This window comes from Anas platyrhynchos, chromosome 13 (assembly GCF_047663525.1).
Source record: "Anas platyrhynchos isolate ZD024472 breed Pekin duck chromosome 13, IASCAAS_PekinDuck_T2T, whole genome shotgun sequence".
NCBI lineage: Eukaryota > Metazoa > Chordata > Aves > Anseriformes > Anatidae > Anas > Anas platyrhynchos.
Genome location: NC_092599.1, coordinates 19,151,682 through 19,168,659, shown reverse-complemented (window position 1 = coordinate 19,168,659; position 16,978 = coordinate 19,151,682). Strand labels below are relative to the sequence as shown.

Below are 16,978 nucleotides of genomic sequence, written 5' to 3'. Positions count from 1 at the left end.
AAGCTGTCAGTATGTAAGTAAAGACCATTTCCTCTACGCACCACTGCCCTGCAAACCTACTGTGACCTTTAATTACCTGACTGTCCTGGACACCTGCCTAGACAGTGCCTAGAGGAAGGCCAGCTTGTATTTTGTGAGCTTTTTGCCTTCCTTTTCTTTCCTGAGTGAATCTAAGGCATCAGCTTCACTGTTAGGTCGATGCAATGGGGCAACCCTTAAAGGCAGTCTCTCATGCAGTTTCCTCTGCTGCAGGCTGCAGACAAAAACAGTCTTGGGCTTTACTCAGTCACATAAAATCTATTGCACACTTAGGCCACAAAGGTATTAGATAAGTTATATCAAACCCTAAACACACTTCAAAAAGTCCATACTGTGTATGGACAGTGGATATCTAATCAAGCAAGGCAGCTGAGGAGTTGTGTCTGCTTCAGAGACACACAGAGGTCATATGTGAATTGACAATGCCTGTCTGGATTTAAATACGAGTGTCCTGGCATCCCTAATACATACATTTAAGATGCCTTTCCTCTGATTGAAGAGTTATAAAATGCAGTCCCTTCCCCTCTGCAAGTCCTGTGCTAATCAAGACATCCAGCTCAGCAGCACCCACTTGCAGCTTGCAGAGCCTCACAGAGCCTCTCTGAACCCAGAAAAGCGATTTCAACCCATTCAGATCTTCAGTCTGTGAATGGACAGGCGTCGGACGCATAAAATGCAGGTCGTAATTCAACCTGGCACCAGTTAGCTATGTCAACACAAAGTCCAAGGACCGAACAGAAGAAAGCTGAACTAAGCTCTCACTTCCCGAGAGAACTCTGACTTGAGGAGAGCAAACAAGAGCAGCGGTGTTGTAAGGGCTGGACGCGGTATGGAACTACGAAAGAATCATGTTTCATAAGTAGCAATCCTAGGTTGGTGTTCACATTAAAACAAAGCCTGTCTCCACTAAGGAGATATGAAAACCTGTTTGCTAGCAACCCAGGCTGCAGAAACGCTTTCGCCGAGTCACTTCCAGAGACAAACACTGTAGCTTTAGGGTTTCTTGGGCTTTTCACACATGTCCTTTGATAATAGCTCATTTTCTGTATGTAATTTCTAATCTGAAAGGTCCCCAAGCATCACAGATAGAAGTTATGCACTGTTCACATTTGCAAAAATATACGCACAAAGATTTAGCTTTTTTCCCCCCAAAACAGCCTGACATCAGCACCCAAACATGTTTGTGACCAGTCTAGAATACAGCTCCTGAAGATGCTGAATTATTTTTGATATTAAAGGGACAAAGCCATATGTTCAAACTAATTATTTAAAAAAAAAATCTAATTATAATAAACTATGGTCATGCTAGAAATAAGAAAAATCCTGTTGTCATCCTCCCAAATCCAGAATTCCCTAATTCAATTTCATCAACTGAAAATTCTTTCTGTAAATATTTTTTAGTTCTGGTACATTTTTTTCAGTTTCAATATTCAAAAAATGTTAAATATGTTTTTACCAAAGGGCTGTAAAATGTTGGAATTTTTGCCACCAGAAATATGGCTTTTTTCAGTTTTGATTCATAGTTTATCCTTCGTGCAGGCATCACAGAGGGTATTAAATCAGTCACACACGGGTTCACATATTTTCCAGATTAATATAAGTGTCTCATTTTCCAGAAAAAAAAATAAAACATATTCACCAAAAACTTTTCTAAAATGCAAAAAAAATTGAGCAGTTCTGATCTTCTGCTAGCCACCTTTTGAATTTCACCAGAATTCCATAAATCATTTAACAACAAATATGACTATTTTCACATTGACATTGAGAATCATACCTTGAGAGCCAATGTTTCATTCACTGTGTTCTATGCTCCTCTTGAAAGAAATCATTCCTAGAACCCTGTACAACTGGACAGCATTTTGGTGCCTCCATGCACAAGTAAAATGTTCCTTAAGCATGTGCTTTTTGTGTTAAATAGCAGGTACAATCAGCCTAAGATTAATTTGCATTGATCACAAGATGAATACCTGGATTTTAAGAACTGGCATTGCTACATTTACCTTGAAGCAAAAGTAAGGACCCCACCGCTGAAATGCCTGCAGAGGACATATGCACATTTGTTACCAGCAAGTAAATCCTCTGGAAAGGAAAACGTTACACTGGGACCAGCACAAGGAACCATTCCATGAGAATATTTTGCAACTTGTTTCAGCTAAGACAAGAATGATGAAGTTTTCTCTCTCCACTTCCGAGGAATGGCATGTATGACAAGATTTATTCTATGTCTCATGCTCTACATGGCATGCCAAAGACCCTTGGTGAAAATTTACGAACAATAACTGTGTCATACTTCAGAAATATTTTGCATTTCCAGACACAGATTCTCTTTGTATACTAGTGGTAGACTCCAGACCCAAGTAGATAGCAGTTCTGAAAATGACAAATTGGCATAGCTAATTCAAATTTAAACTCCAGAGTAGACATCCACGCACTTTGCTTTTCCAGTGAACAGTTATCCACAAGAATCACCAATGTATAAGAACAGACAACTAATGAGTTTCCTGCTGAGCCAACAGAAGCTGCACTTAAGCTTAGATATAGCTATGTAAATTATTATCAGAGTGAAATGAATTCTGAAATGCACTCTTCTGGTAAAAACAATACAACAAGCAAGATGCTGAATCTTCAAACTAGTTTAAATTGGTTTGGCTCCACTGATTCTCATAAAGCAAATCTCATTTACATGAGCTGAGGCTGTGCTTTGTGATTTGTACCGCTGGTTAATGGTCTGCCGTTACTTATGAACAAAAGCTTCCATCATCATCTAAAACACTTGTTCCTCTAGTCCATCGTTTTGTTTAACTGAGGAATGAGGCTGCAATTCAATACTGTACCCAAGCAAACTGTTTGGTAGTAAATTTTCCCATTATATCTTTGATTGAGTTTTGCCCTAGCATTTCCTAAAGTCTTCTACCGCACAGATACAAAAACTAAAATGGTCTTTTCAGCTACTTCCAAAGTGAGAAGGCAAAAGTAATACAGTGAGTTAAATCTTACAAATGGAGATGGAAATCATTCAAATCATCATTACTGTGAAGTTCTAAGAGGGGCTACATCTCCAGGCAATTTAAACCTAAACACTAAAAGCAAAAATCTGTAACTGCGTAATTTCCCGGCCTCACTCCTGCAGCTTTATAATTTACCAAGCTCCGTAATAATGCACGAAGAAATTACTGCTAAATGCATGAAATGAAGACAACTCATATTCAGAACAAAGACTACAGAAGCATCCCAATTTACCTTATATGATGATCCTCCACAGGTATCGCTTTCCTCTGGGCCGCACACATCTCCCTCCTTTGCTGCAATCATGCCAGCCAGGCAGCTGTTCTCCTTGATGGTGGAGATGCAACACTGCTTCTGAGCAATTCTGCAAAGGATCAAGGAGGTCAAGTGTTCACTGACCTTCAGAGGACATCAGGATGCAATATAAAAAACCCCAGGGCTGCCAGATTCACAGTACATCCCATACATTTGAGCTCTCTTTAACGTGTCTCAATACTAATATAATACAGCTTGTACCAATGACATTTGCAGGATATTTTTTTTTTTCTCATTTTTCATGAAAAGCACTGATAAAGGCTCAGGAAATCAAGTGTTGGGGTCACTGTCTCTCAAAGTCTGGTCAGCAATATCCCTTACAGCTCATCTATACTTGCATTAAAGTCCTTCATCCCTACACTTTGCTTCTCAGAAGCCATCAGAAGGTTTCAGAAACAGACAAACCTGTTCCCTAAAAAGTGAGGAAATGAAAATGCTCTCATACACAACTTACTTCTTCCCCAGCCAAAGGCCTGATGCTCTGGACAGTACTTAAGGACAGTGTCACATCACAAAACACCTTTAAACTCTTTATAGCCCCTGCAGATTGTAACCTGGAATTTAAGCTTTCATCTGACTTCGGAGAAAGGTTGACCTGATCACTATATGGAGTACTTTTGGAACATCCATTTCCTATAAACGGCTTTTTAATCAAGCATTTTAATGAGATTCACTGAAGGTTGAAATGAAACTTTCAAATCATAAACAGCAAGTTCCCAAATGATATATAATAGATGTTTGTTGCCTACTGACTATTTTAAATTGTACAGTGGATTTTCCAACCCCCTTCAAAGAGATATCTGCTTCTTTCATTCATATACAAAAGGGAAGGCAAAATGATCTGCCAATCCCTCTGGCTTTGCTCCATGAACCTGTGCACAGATGCATGCAGCACGGAGGCTCGCAACACCTTGGGGTGGGGGGACGTACATCTGCGATATCAAAGGACCTATGGTGGGGAAGGGTGAGGACTGAGGGTTGCATGCCACAGGGAGCCTTCTGGATGGATTATATTGAGTAGGTGAACTATAGATTGGGAATACATGACACTGAGGAACCTGTCAAACCTCAGCTGAAATATGTATTATGATCACAAGTAAAGACAAACTTCTGTTTGGGGAAGATTTGGTGGTGTGAAGGAATTAGGCAAAGTTGTTCTTTTCCCTAGAATAGCCTTGATGTCTAACAATCTTTTGCTGATGCAGTGTCACAAAGCACACTGCCTTATGGGGTGCCCTCATAGTGATGAACGAAAGGTTGATGCATTTTATCAGCCAGTGCCTCATAGCAAAGCAACTCCCCTGCAAGAGAAATATTAGAAAGCAAACAATTTTTGTCTATCAGATACTATTATTAATCCTACCAAACACAGTTGTCCTGGGAAACAAAAATTTTTATTTTCTGAAAATAAAGTATTTCCAAGTTTTCATTCTAATGCCTCAATTAAAAATGAAAAAAAAAAAAAGAAAAAAAAAAAGATGTCTTTTATTCTAGTAGGAAACAGCTAGTGACAGCTACTTGGCCACTTTCACAATGCAAGTGACCTCTTTCATCAGCTGTAAATTAATATTTTTATTCTGGACAGCATGAGAGAAGCCTAACCAGTAAGTGGGAGTTTGAATTTGATTACAGGAAGGGGATTACCACCATCATGTCCTTTGTTTCAAGAAAGTTACCTTTCTAATCCAGTATGAATTGCCAACTACAGAAATATATATATATATTTGAGCTATGAATGGTTATTACCCAAATATATTCAAGAACCAGTAACTATTGTTGATTACATAAGACATGAAAACTTTTGTAAAAAAAAAAAAAGTGATTATCATTTCTAGAATTGGGAAAATGCTGCTAGAAGCGTTTTTATATGTGCAAAGTTATTAATAAACTGAAATCTCTATACATTCACGTTTTTCTGAGATGTGACATTTGTCCATGAGAAATTCCATTCCAGTATGAAATGCATAATAGAAACAGTATTATTTGGAGTATCACTGGCCATTTTATATTTTAGATTTTTTTTAACTTGTATCAGCACAACCCAGTTTTAGCTACTGCGTTACTGGTAAATGAATTGGAAATAGCATTTCTTTTTCACAAACCTATTGACAGCAGGCCATACAAACAAGTTGTTTGTTCAGAATATTTCTGCATTAGGAAAGGGTTCATGAGTTAAGAGCAGAGCAGTGATGTCAATTTACTAAACTGATATGAGTCTCTAACTGGGATGAAGAGGCTCAGCAAAAAGCAGGATTCATACTTGTACAGCTGATGTAAGTGCCACACAGATAAACACTGCTCTGTTTGATAAAACACATTTCAAGAGATAAAAACAACTAAACTGGGTCTGATGACATTTCACCCAGCCTAACATCCTGTCTTTGAAACAGCCAGTGGTTCATGCTCTGGGAATATTTTTACATCTGGCTATCAGTTGACTATCTAAGGATTTCCTGTAACTATCTTTATTTTAAGTTCATTCATCTAGTTGCTACAGATGAGCTCTTTCTGGTAGTCCCAGAAAGAAACTTCTCTGGTGTAGAAGTCATTCTGAAGTAATTTCTTCCAGCTGTACAACAGCACCGATGTGTCTGTACCGACCATGGAAATAGACAAATCACATCTAAAAAGAGGACTTCAGATAAGAAACATTTGTTTTACTGCATGGCATTTTAAGAATTCTAGGGAAATGGGAAAGATCAGAAAATTCATACCACTGTGTGATGGGGTTTTGCATAAAACCCTTTTGCGGATCAAAAGATCATCAGTATGTCCATGGCTGAGGAAGAAATTACATTCTTCTGCTCAAAGTGGGGCATCACATTTTACACTGCCTGCCTGCCTGCCTCCAAGCTCTATGCTAACCTCAACCTGTATAACTATAGGCTCACCCAGACCTTGATCATTCCAATTAATACATTTCCCATCTTGTAGTTAGTGTTTTACAGAGATAGGCCAATTCAGCACATAAATAGAAAATGTCCAGAGACATCAAACTACCTCAAAAAGTAGCTTTAACATTTAAGTTTTTGCCACTTGAAGACTCAAAAATGGCAACAACAGATCCCTTAATCTGCAGCCTCTATAAAAAACCTACAGCCTCTACAAAAACAGTGGGAGCTTCAATCCTTTGCCTCGGCAGAAAAATTGATCCTTCAGGGCACTGAGGTCACCTATAAAGCCCAGGTATTGACAGTCAACTATCCTGGCAGAACAGTGACTAATTCGTGCAATTAGTATCTATCTTCTGCTTTTTAAAATCTTCAGATCCCAAGTCAAATTAGCAGCAGGTTCTCAGGAGCTTGCAGTACTTGTGGGCATTCTGGCTCATGAAATAGCACAGTCAGCACATAGGTATGTGCATGGTGACCAGCTCTGCACACTGGCACATCTCCTAATGAGAGCAGTAAGTTTTTGTCCATCCTTTCAAGCTTTTCCAAACATTTCTCAACAAGAAATGTAGCTTTACACAGAATATTTACAGGTGTTTCTTAAATCTTTAAATCGGGGACACAACTGAAATTTTGAAAGTAAAACAAGTGAACTCCAAATCTCATATTCTGTTAAATCCCAAGGGGATTCACGGGGACTGGAACATACCGGATCTGAATTTTTCATCTAAACCCAGCCTCAGATGTGCAGGTGCAACTCATTAATGTATTGGATTTGCACCTACTTAGGGTATGGCTGGAATTTTTTAATCTGTCTTTATTTCATGGACAGTTGGTATGGGTCAGCAATGTCACACCAGTTCTCAGTGGGGGATCTTAATCACCCAGTAACTTCGCAAAGGTGCAACGATACAAACTTTGATAAAGCTGATTATGTCAAGCTTCTTTAATGCTGAAAGCTTTGGGATCACTCTGCTTCTGTTGCATCTTTGGAGTCTTGGATAACTTTGCCATCAGCCCTCCCTAAGGCCTGTAACAGACTCAGTGGGAGGACAGAGAGATGGGATGAATTGCAGCTAGAGCGATACATCATCCATGTCACTTTGCACCCATCCTCCTTTTCTTGATGAGTTCGAACCTGGCATCCTTGCTCAGACCAGATGCTACTGATACCAGCAGCATTATCAAGGCGTATGGTACCCTCCAGCTGAACACAGACATCAGAACCGGCAGCCATTCACATAGGACAATAAACACATCATTTAATGATACAGATAATCGCTGCATTTAGCACTTGCCAAATGGAATACAAACACACTTAGCTACTCTGCCCTTCTATTTATCTGCAACTCCACAGATGCGCATAAAACTGGGAAACAAAAATTCATGTTCTGCTCATGTGAGAGAGGAAGAAGAAATCTTAAAAGGCTTCTGCTTAGACTGGATTTTGAGGCAAGGGAGGGGGAGATCTTTTTTCCTATTTTGTCACGGCGTATTGCCAGTCTACCAATAATTTACACAGCAAAATGAAAGAGTTCCCAGTCTCCTGGACATTCCACAAATAGAACAATTATCTGATACATTCTAAAAGACTGCTCTCTGAGTTAATGCTAGATGCTTGGTTTTGATATACGTACCTGCAAATATCACCATCCACTCCACTTACAGGAATTTCTGTGCACTCCCCATTATCGATAGCCCACTGCTGTCCAGCTCCACAGCAGCTCTCAATCAATTCCTTTGTAGAACCTGTATAAAACATACACAGCAATTATTTTGTGTAAAATCTGTCACGTGTGACTTTGTTTTCTTAATTGAAAAGATATTTAAAATAATGATAGTTCAGGATTTTTACATATTTTATTTCATTACATGCAAAATAATTTAATTTTCCAACATCAAAGAATGATACGATGTTGCTGGGGGAAGGAAAGGGAGAGGGTTCTCAGCAAGTGGCCCTTGGTTGACTGATTCCATTAGAATCAATAGAATTTCAGTCTTCAAGTATCAAAGCTCATATCAGACTGTACTCAGCTATGTCCTTAGAAAGCCAAAATCCAGGTTATTTAAAACAGAAAAAAAATGAATACAATTTACATAGGAATGCATCTTTAACACTATTTACATTTAAATTCACTGGACAGGATTTTAATCTCTCAGTTTTACAATGGTGTAAATTTTCTAACTGCAGAAGAATAATATAGGACAGAAAAATCATTTAGCAAAGTGTCAGTACAAGGACATAATTCTTAACATGCCAGAATGACTTCTATACTACTACAAGTGATATTTTAGTAGTATGCTCTGTACTTACTTATGTATCATACTTTGTAAGCTCATTCTACTAGTGGCAGACGTAGAACCACCAGTTCTCAGCTCCAGGTTACAGAAACAAAACAACTGACTGACAGAGGCAGCATTGATACCTGCAGTACCTTGACTTACATGACCACCTGGTAATGTCTTTTAGTGAGGCATTGCAGAAATAAGTTAGAGTTTTAAATAGAAAAAAAAGGTATAACTGGTTTGAAAACAACCCTGTCTTTGACACCTCAGAAAAAATAATAAACTGAAAAATCACGTTCGGCCAGTCGATGCAGGTTAATTTAGTAAATCACCAGACTGCTGTAGCAAGGCCTTCATTATCATTAGCTCACAGTTCACAATAAATGAATTACAGCACACGGAGCATGCACAAATAGGCATATAGCATATGCAAGCCTCAGCAGCTCTCTTATACTCAGTTGTAATTATGGAGATCCACATACGAGTGACAACAAATGGAAACACATTCCTTGTCACAGTCCCTTAAAGTTCTCAGTATTTAGCAAGCATATTTTTAGTAGGTTTGGTACATGTAGTGTTAAGAAATTGTTTCCATCAGTTAGATTAAGAAATTTCACTCCTAGGACTTGCCTAGAGAACAACATACACCTCGAGTGTCCTAGGGATGAATTTGGGGCTTCATCTGGTTTAAACCATCAGAGAAAGGGCTTGAGAGACATAGGCCTGATTCTAACACACTCACATACATGTGCAGGCACTAAGATGGAGTAAAAGAGATGGGCATATGAAGTGCTACACTGTTTTGTATGTTTTTCTCCATGACTGTCCATTTTAGATGTAAACGTTCAGGTTGCAGTGAAAGAGGACAAACTAGAGGATTTGCAGTACACTGGGTACCTGCTGTATAGAACTGAGCCAAGCCACATCAGACTGGTCAGAAACAGTATTTTTTGGAATCTTTACAGACGTTTAACTTGTGATGGGACATCTGCCACGCTACTGGGGCGCAAACACCAACCAAACACTATCATAAGCCGACTGAACTGATGCTGAAGTGCAAGGAGCCTTCCCTACGGCCGCAGCTGGCAAGGACAGCACCATGTCGCCAGCAAGATCTCTCCCCTGACCTCTCTTGCAGCCGCTGGGCTCTGTTGCACAAAGCAGGCGGCCTCCCCCTCACCAGCTAACAGGGTACAAATATGATGAAGTGATGCTTTTTAGAAGGACAGAAGGTAAGTTATAAATGCTTCGGGGCTGTGATTTCGCAGTAGTGCTATACATGTCAGTACGCATAATAAAGACATTTCAGACTCAGAGGCAGTGGCACAGCGGTGAGGAGTTGGAGCAGTGCCTGCTCTCTTCCATTTGAAGTGCTCCACTTCCTTTTAAATTCATTTATATGGAGATAAGGAGCATTTTATTAATCCTTCCAGGCCTGTCTCTGGCATGGTTTGTTGTTACCATTATGAGAAAACCAGACAAAAGCACCCCAAAGCTTAACCTAAGGCTGAGATGTAGATGTGTGGGTGCGATGGACCTTGAGTAGCTCCACAGCTGAGCACTCCCTGACCAACATCCAGCAACCCACTCTGAGTATTTTCAAGGTCATCCCTCCATGTACTTGCAAGGCTATCTCTCAGCCAGTTTTTAGGTAAATTCCTCCTATATCAGTCCTGCCTATAGTGGGAGAGGAAGACCTCCTTCTCTACAAGAGTTTTAGGAAAAATGCCACTGCTGCAGAATGGCACTGCTGAAGATGCACGGCCCTCCGATTAACTCAGCAACAAAACTAAAGATGTGGAAAAACAGTCTCTACCAGACCATAGGAACGCCTCTGCAGCCATCCACTTTAAATGAGGACCCCCTCCTCCAGCACATTGACAACAGTGTTACATGGCAGCCCCTTCAATAAGCCAGATTTCTTGAAAAAGTTAGCAGAATTCTTTCATCTGCATTTGGGATATGGTGCAAATTCATAGAATTTTTCTGTTGTTATTGTTTTGTTTTCAAAACTCTACCACTTATAGTTAAGTGAGACATTTGCAGAAATGACCACAATTCAAAACATCTGGGTATCCATGGTGCACAATTCACAAGGAACGGAGACAGCCTACATTACCAGAACATTTCTACAGTCACATACTTATAGCAGTTATTCTGTTTCAAACAATAGTAGAACCTCATATATAATCTTACCGAGCTAAGTAGTTACTAGATAGCAAGATTAAGAAGTTTAAATGAAATGTAGTGCTATCTTCAATGTTAAAAAAAAAAAAAAAGGCACTTTTGCAAATAATAGAAACTTCCTCAATGGAAGACTATTCCTTTGTACTTGCTGCAGTTAATTTAGGAGATAACACTACGTTTTGGAAGCTGTATATTCTCCTCACCAGCATGACTTGCTTTAGAAAAACAAATAAGAAAACTAAATGCACATTCAAAATACAGTGCTCGCTACCATGGCACGTCTGCTCATGAGAAAACCACACCTTAAGAAACGTTATTTAACAGAAGGAAAAAAGATGGGGAGAAAGAAAGAATACACATTGCATTACTGAGATCTCATGGGAGGAAAACAACCACATTTCCTTTCCTTCGGTGTGCTTTGACACCCCGTAGGGCTCATTTCACACATGGTATGGCTGTGCCTTAGCACACCTGAGCGTGACAGGGCTGAGCAGCATCGCGCACTCTGGCTGCCTGTAGTAACACAGCTTGGGGATGGTCTCGCCACATGGCTGAGCCACGGTACCAAGGATGGGGAGGACAGCCCCACTTTGACCTTGGAGCTGAGCCTGAGCTGCTCGTGGACATGAGGGCCTTGTGCCCTGCTATCAGCAGAAATGCAGAGCTTTGCTTCCAACACTTCTGAGAGGTGTTATGGTGAGCGAATGCCTCAGAAAGATCCCATGCCAGCTGACTGTGTCCTGCTACAGACAGCTTCATTTCAGCCCTCAGCCCTGAGGGGAAAAAGGGGTTACCCTTCATGTTTCTGTAAATTTTCCTTTGTTTTTCTGAAGGCTTAGGAGAGAGACAACTCAAAACAGTCCCAATGCCATCCTCATGGCACCCTCACCCAGTGGAGCACCACTGGGGAGGGGTTTTGATGCCTGGAGCCATTTCTAACCTCCCACATCGCCATGCTCAGGCCCCCATGCAGGATCACACAGCACCTTAACAAACTGCAACCGGACTTCAGTCTGTGCAATGGTTTCCTTTTATGCACCATATTAACATGCTGGAAAGTCTTGAAAGCTGTATTAAGTGTAAGAGTTGCTTTATGACATGAGAGGAATGATATCTGCAGTTAAACTAGGCAGGAAATACGGCTGGTACCAGATAATTGCAAAATATTGCTATAAAAGAGTTTTTCAACACAGTTTTAATTCAGTCTCTGGTGGAAATTCCATTCATTTTACCTAGTGCTGAAACACATCCATAGCTCTGGTATTACTAATTTTAAAACACAAGAATATGGCAGAATTTACAAATCTATATTGCAGTAATCTACATGATTTATTGTTCAAATAAAAATGAGCTACTCATTCCTCACCAAAGATTCAATATCAGATTGCTTTACTGAAGTGCCATACTATTAAGCAGTCATATTTACAAAATACACTGTCTTTTGTTACGATCTTATGAATAATTAAAGCTAGAATGCAGTTATAATAAAATGAACAAACTATTACATTTTATCTTAATCAGGAATTAGAAAAACTGAATAATTAATAACAGGTCTTGCAGTCATTAGTGTGGATTTATGAGATTTTGATTAGACATTAGCAAGAACAAATATATACGACTAGATACATGCCCAAGACTGAAGAACACATAGTTTCCATGCTGGTTAGAAACTATAAGCGCTGTGTATAACGGACTTTGAAATACTTAAGCATTCAATCAGAGCTTTGTTCATTTGAGGCTTTCACAATATTAGCAGATTTAGATTTGCATCTCTCATGGAATGCAAAACCATTTCATTTGAGAAAACCATAATCCTGAATATTTGCTATAATGTGTGCATCTTTAATACTTCATAGAGCCATTTAAAAAGACACCTATTAACAGATAAATTACTCTTTATGAATTTCCTCTCTGGAAGAAAAAAGTAATTTATTTCAGACTGTGCTATAATATGGCATCATGTCTCCTCACTTGTTTTCAATTTACTAACTTATCTCCTACAGTTATCATTCTACATCACTCTGAAGATATGAACTAAAGCACATTTTGGCCTCATCTCAAAACTTTGTGTATTGTTTTTTAGTGACATTTCAAATTTAATGCAAATATTTAAAGAAACATTTCTCCCTCCAGAGAATTTTAACTCATCCTTCACCGTGCCTGAAAATGTCATGCTGTCCCAGAGCACGACCCAAGCCTGATTAGCAGTGGGAAGGCCTCCTACTGACTTGGGGTCACACATCCGTATACACACAGCATTTATGTGCTGCAACCCAGGACATCCATCTTTCCTCTAGAAAAATTTGGCAAGTGTGTGGTTTTTAGAAAGTTTCACTGAGCCTCAAACATTACACTGAGGAAAACAAAGTTAAAGGTTCCTAGATTATTTTTATCCCACACCATGAACAATAAGCTTGTAAGAACAGTAAAGTAGACAAAAGGGATTTTTGAGGGACCCTGCCTACCATCTTTTCATTCCCCAGTGCGTTTCAAGAATGGTAAAACATCAGCCAGCTGTATGACTGGTCAAGGAGGGATAGAATATTTCAGGTCTTTTTTTTTTTTGTCCAGATTTTTTTTTTTTTTTTACATAAAATTAAAGTTTCACTGATTTAACTTGCACCTAAATTGTCACTCAAAACATTAATGCTGTTTAACACCTCTGATTCCATTACTTACTTCCATTCTCACTTTAATTTCGCAGAACACTTGCAACAATGGACTAACCCCCTGTCGTGCAAACATCCATTCTCTGAGGTAACGCAAATACTAACTGGTGAAGCTTTTAGAACATTTTTATTCACCATTCTCCTCTTCACTTTTTTTTTTTTTGTCTACCCAGAACACAGGTAGATGAACCTCAGGACTTCAGCATTTCATCACGTGATGTGAGCAGTGACCAGTCACACCAATTCATCCAACCTTTCCACCCAAGAGCAGCAACTGACGGGTTAAATCTTGGCTATTAACTGTACTAATATCAAGATTTCATTTAGTTAAAATAAACAATGATTTCTCTTCCTACTAAAAATAACTATGTGAGCAATAACACATTAAAGAGTCTTAGGCATTTTCATCCACAGAGAGGCACAGCAGACAGTACAAGGGGCTTCAGTACATCCATTTGATCCAAGACACATATAAATTTCAATACTAACATCATTCACAAATAAAATTACCTATTATCCAGGGAAAACCACTGTACCACGTTCCAGCTGAAGCACAAATCAGTGGGATGAGCAACATTTCAGAGGCAGAGTAATGTGCTGAGCCCTGACCCAAGGCAGCTCTGTTTCTCCACTACTGGCTTTAATTTATGCTGTTAATTGCTGGATTGTCACTCAGGCACTCAACATGTGAAAGAGGAAATGTTCATAGCTCCCATAACTGAGCTGAGCTCATGTTCTTATGATGAAGCACGTTATTCAGTTGCTATACCAGAGGAAAATTATCTTCCCTACAATTATAGTACTTACTCTTTTGAGGGGAAAGACAACAACAACAACAACCCTACCATAAACAATAACAGAAACAAAACAACACAGGATCTTGTAAGGAAAACAGTTTGTTCACTAAGATTAATTCTGATGCAGACCCTTCTAGAATTATGGCACTCCATTAAAACATGTCTCCATTTTGAAGGATCTCATTGCTCATCCACGCAAGAAGCCGAGAGACGTGACTCTCAAGCTGCAATGTTATTTTGAAAAAGCATCTTCACAAACTGCCCAAATCCTGGGAGGATATAAATCAGCCACCCCCCAGAGCTTGGTGGAGCAGTGTCATGGCTCAGCATCACCTGTACAGCAGCCTGCAACACACCAGGCTAATGAACCAGCCTCTGAGAGCAGTTAATGAGTCTTCCCACTGACAATCATGGCTGAAAAAGAGTTCCTAAGTAGCAAAGCATGAAGGCTGACTCCGGAGTGACTGGAATAAGCTAGCTTTTTTTCACATCCTAAAAGAAAGCTATTATTTGGTGTAACAGCTCATCTGGTTGGATAGATTGGCAAAACTTGATGCAATCATCTTCACCCACCAGAAAAGTGTGAAGAAAGAACAGAAATGCTACCAGAGCAGAACAGGAACAGTTTCCATCACCCTTCCATGAGCACATGTCGTCAAGGAAGGGATCAAAGCAGAGCGCTGTCTAGCCAATGCTCATGACTTGTTTCCTGCTCCCTTATTAAAAAAAAAATAATAAAAAAATAAAAAATTATATATATATCTACCTTCTCTTTTAAAGGAAAGGATATCTTTAGACCTGCTGTAGACCTAGCACATACATTTCACAAGAATTGTTTTCTTGCAATGTAGAAATAAGGTATTGCACTTCCTTATCAAATAGCTGTCTGAGAACACAAAACCATACATTATGGCAAAGAGTGAAGAAGAACTTCAGATAATGATTAACTTGAAGTAGTTCTTCAAATAGTGAAAAATACCTGTTTCCAGTGGTATTTTATCTGCCCAATCTCTTCCTCATTCAAAGCTTTAATAAATAATAATAATAAAAATGTACTGGAGCTTTACCCCTTAGTAGGTTTTCATTTCTTATAAATAGTTTGAGAGTCTTTATTAAATTCCCTCATTGAATATCACCGTTTGGTTATGCAGTGTAACCTGTTCTTAACTTGATTTACCTGAGACAGCCAGGAAGACGTTTTAATGACTAAAGGTAAAGTGGACAAGAACATTTATCTTGGCAAAAACAGGGGAGGGGAGGTAAGGGAGAGTGACAACAGAGCCCTGAAACCAGCTGCTTTCACTTGAAACTGAGCTATCACTTACGTCATGAGGACTGGTTAAGCTTTCCTCAGGACCTGTTCCCAGATAAATTAGTGCATGGTTTATCCTGTGCAGGTTACTGCAGGCTCCTCAAAGTGGCTCAGTGTTCAAGAGCATATTTGACCCTAAATCTTACTGAAATGAAAGTTGTGCTTGAGTGTTTCCATGATCAAATCCTCAGTTAGCTCATTGCTGGGGAAGAGGTTTAACCCACCTGCGCTCATTAGACTTTTAGGTTCCTTTATTGGAAATAACGAATAAAGCAGATTGCAGGAGAAATATAGGCTGAGCCCAGAGTTCAACACACATCTCATGGCTTCAGTCCAGTACCTAATCTTTCTATCTTCTTTTCCTTTATACTCTTCCATCGATACTGGAGTGAATTTGCCATGCCATCACCACAGTAATGTAAGTGAAGTCCATCACACTTGCAGCAACCTGCCTTCATTTTAAACTTCATACAGCAAATTGTTTTTCTGCTCTCTCCTACTTCCTCTGAAGTCACCTGTGTCTCTTTAGAAATCCATCCCACTATCCACCCATGTTCCTGTTATATTGCCTTCACTCCTTGGGAGGCATCTGCTTTCCATTTCAACCTGAAAATGCTCTGTTTCCTACATTATTCTTTTTTTCATAAATTCCTTATGCTGGCTCGCTTGGCAAAATATAAAGTGTTGTGTCTGCCCAAAGGCACAATGAAAAACTGGATAAAACAAACTGAATGTTCTCATTTTACTATGCACTGTACAATAGAGACATACATCAACATAACCTCAGCCAGGATTGTTTGGCAGAATTTGTTCGAAGTGTGAATGAATAGCAACCTTATATTCCCTCTGGCGTTAGTTCTGGATAATCCTTGTAAGTCAAAACTTGTATTACCTGTGCCAGAGGTCAGATAATTTAGACTATGTTTGGTCTTTAATGTTTCCATGACAGCACCTTTTATTAGCTCCAGGTTGAAAAAGGGGAGGGGGACCAAAAAAACAACTAAATACATTCTTTAACCTTTTTCACCAGCTAAGAACCAAAACAATTTCTCTTTCTGCCTTTTAAACATTTGGCTCATTTGGATCAACCCTTCTGTCACTGAGTTTAAGCTGAAACAGTTCATACACAATCGTCTTTCTATTAGCTGCTATAATAACTCAACGTAGGCATAATGTTTCTTGCCCTTCAGCATAGTCTTGGCTGTATTTATCTCCTCAACTTTCCTTGCCCAGATATTGCACAGAGTATATTTATACTGTCTATTAACTTTCAAAAGAGCTGGAGCTTTGGAAAGCCTGGTTCTGATTACCCTCGCAGTTCCTGTCTAAAGAATTTTATCTTGCTCTTTGCATGCTGCTTTTTGTGGCTAGGTAGGCTCCTTTCTTCAAAACCCACATTTCCACCAGCCCTGTTTATACTTAAAGTTAAAATTAAGAGGTGTAGCATTGATCAGGGGATGTAGTCAGGGACTGACT

General features: G+C 39.3%; 1 protein-coding gene across 13 annotated transcripts in view; it reads right to left on the bottom strand.

The window, feature by feature from the left end:
• The window catches only part of FBLN2 (fibulin 2), a 111,597-nt gene that overhangs the window by 28,247 nt on the left and 66,372 nt on the right, over positions 1-16,978 (bottom strand). For all 13 annotated transcript variants that reach the window (XM_038185839.2, XM_072044424.1, XM_038185836.2 and 10 more), the window contains exons 3-4: positions 7,889-8,000; positions 3,280-3,409 (exon numbers count right to left, since the gene is read on the bottom strand). In XM_038185839.2, the coding sequence (XP_038041767.2) occupies positions 3,280-3,409; positions 7,889-8,000 (242 nt within the window). The remainder of the gene's footprint in view (positions 1-3,279; positions 3,410-7,888; positions 8,001-16,978) is intronic.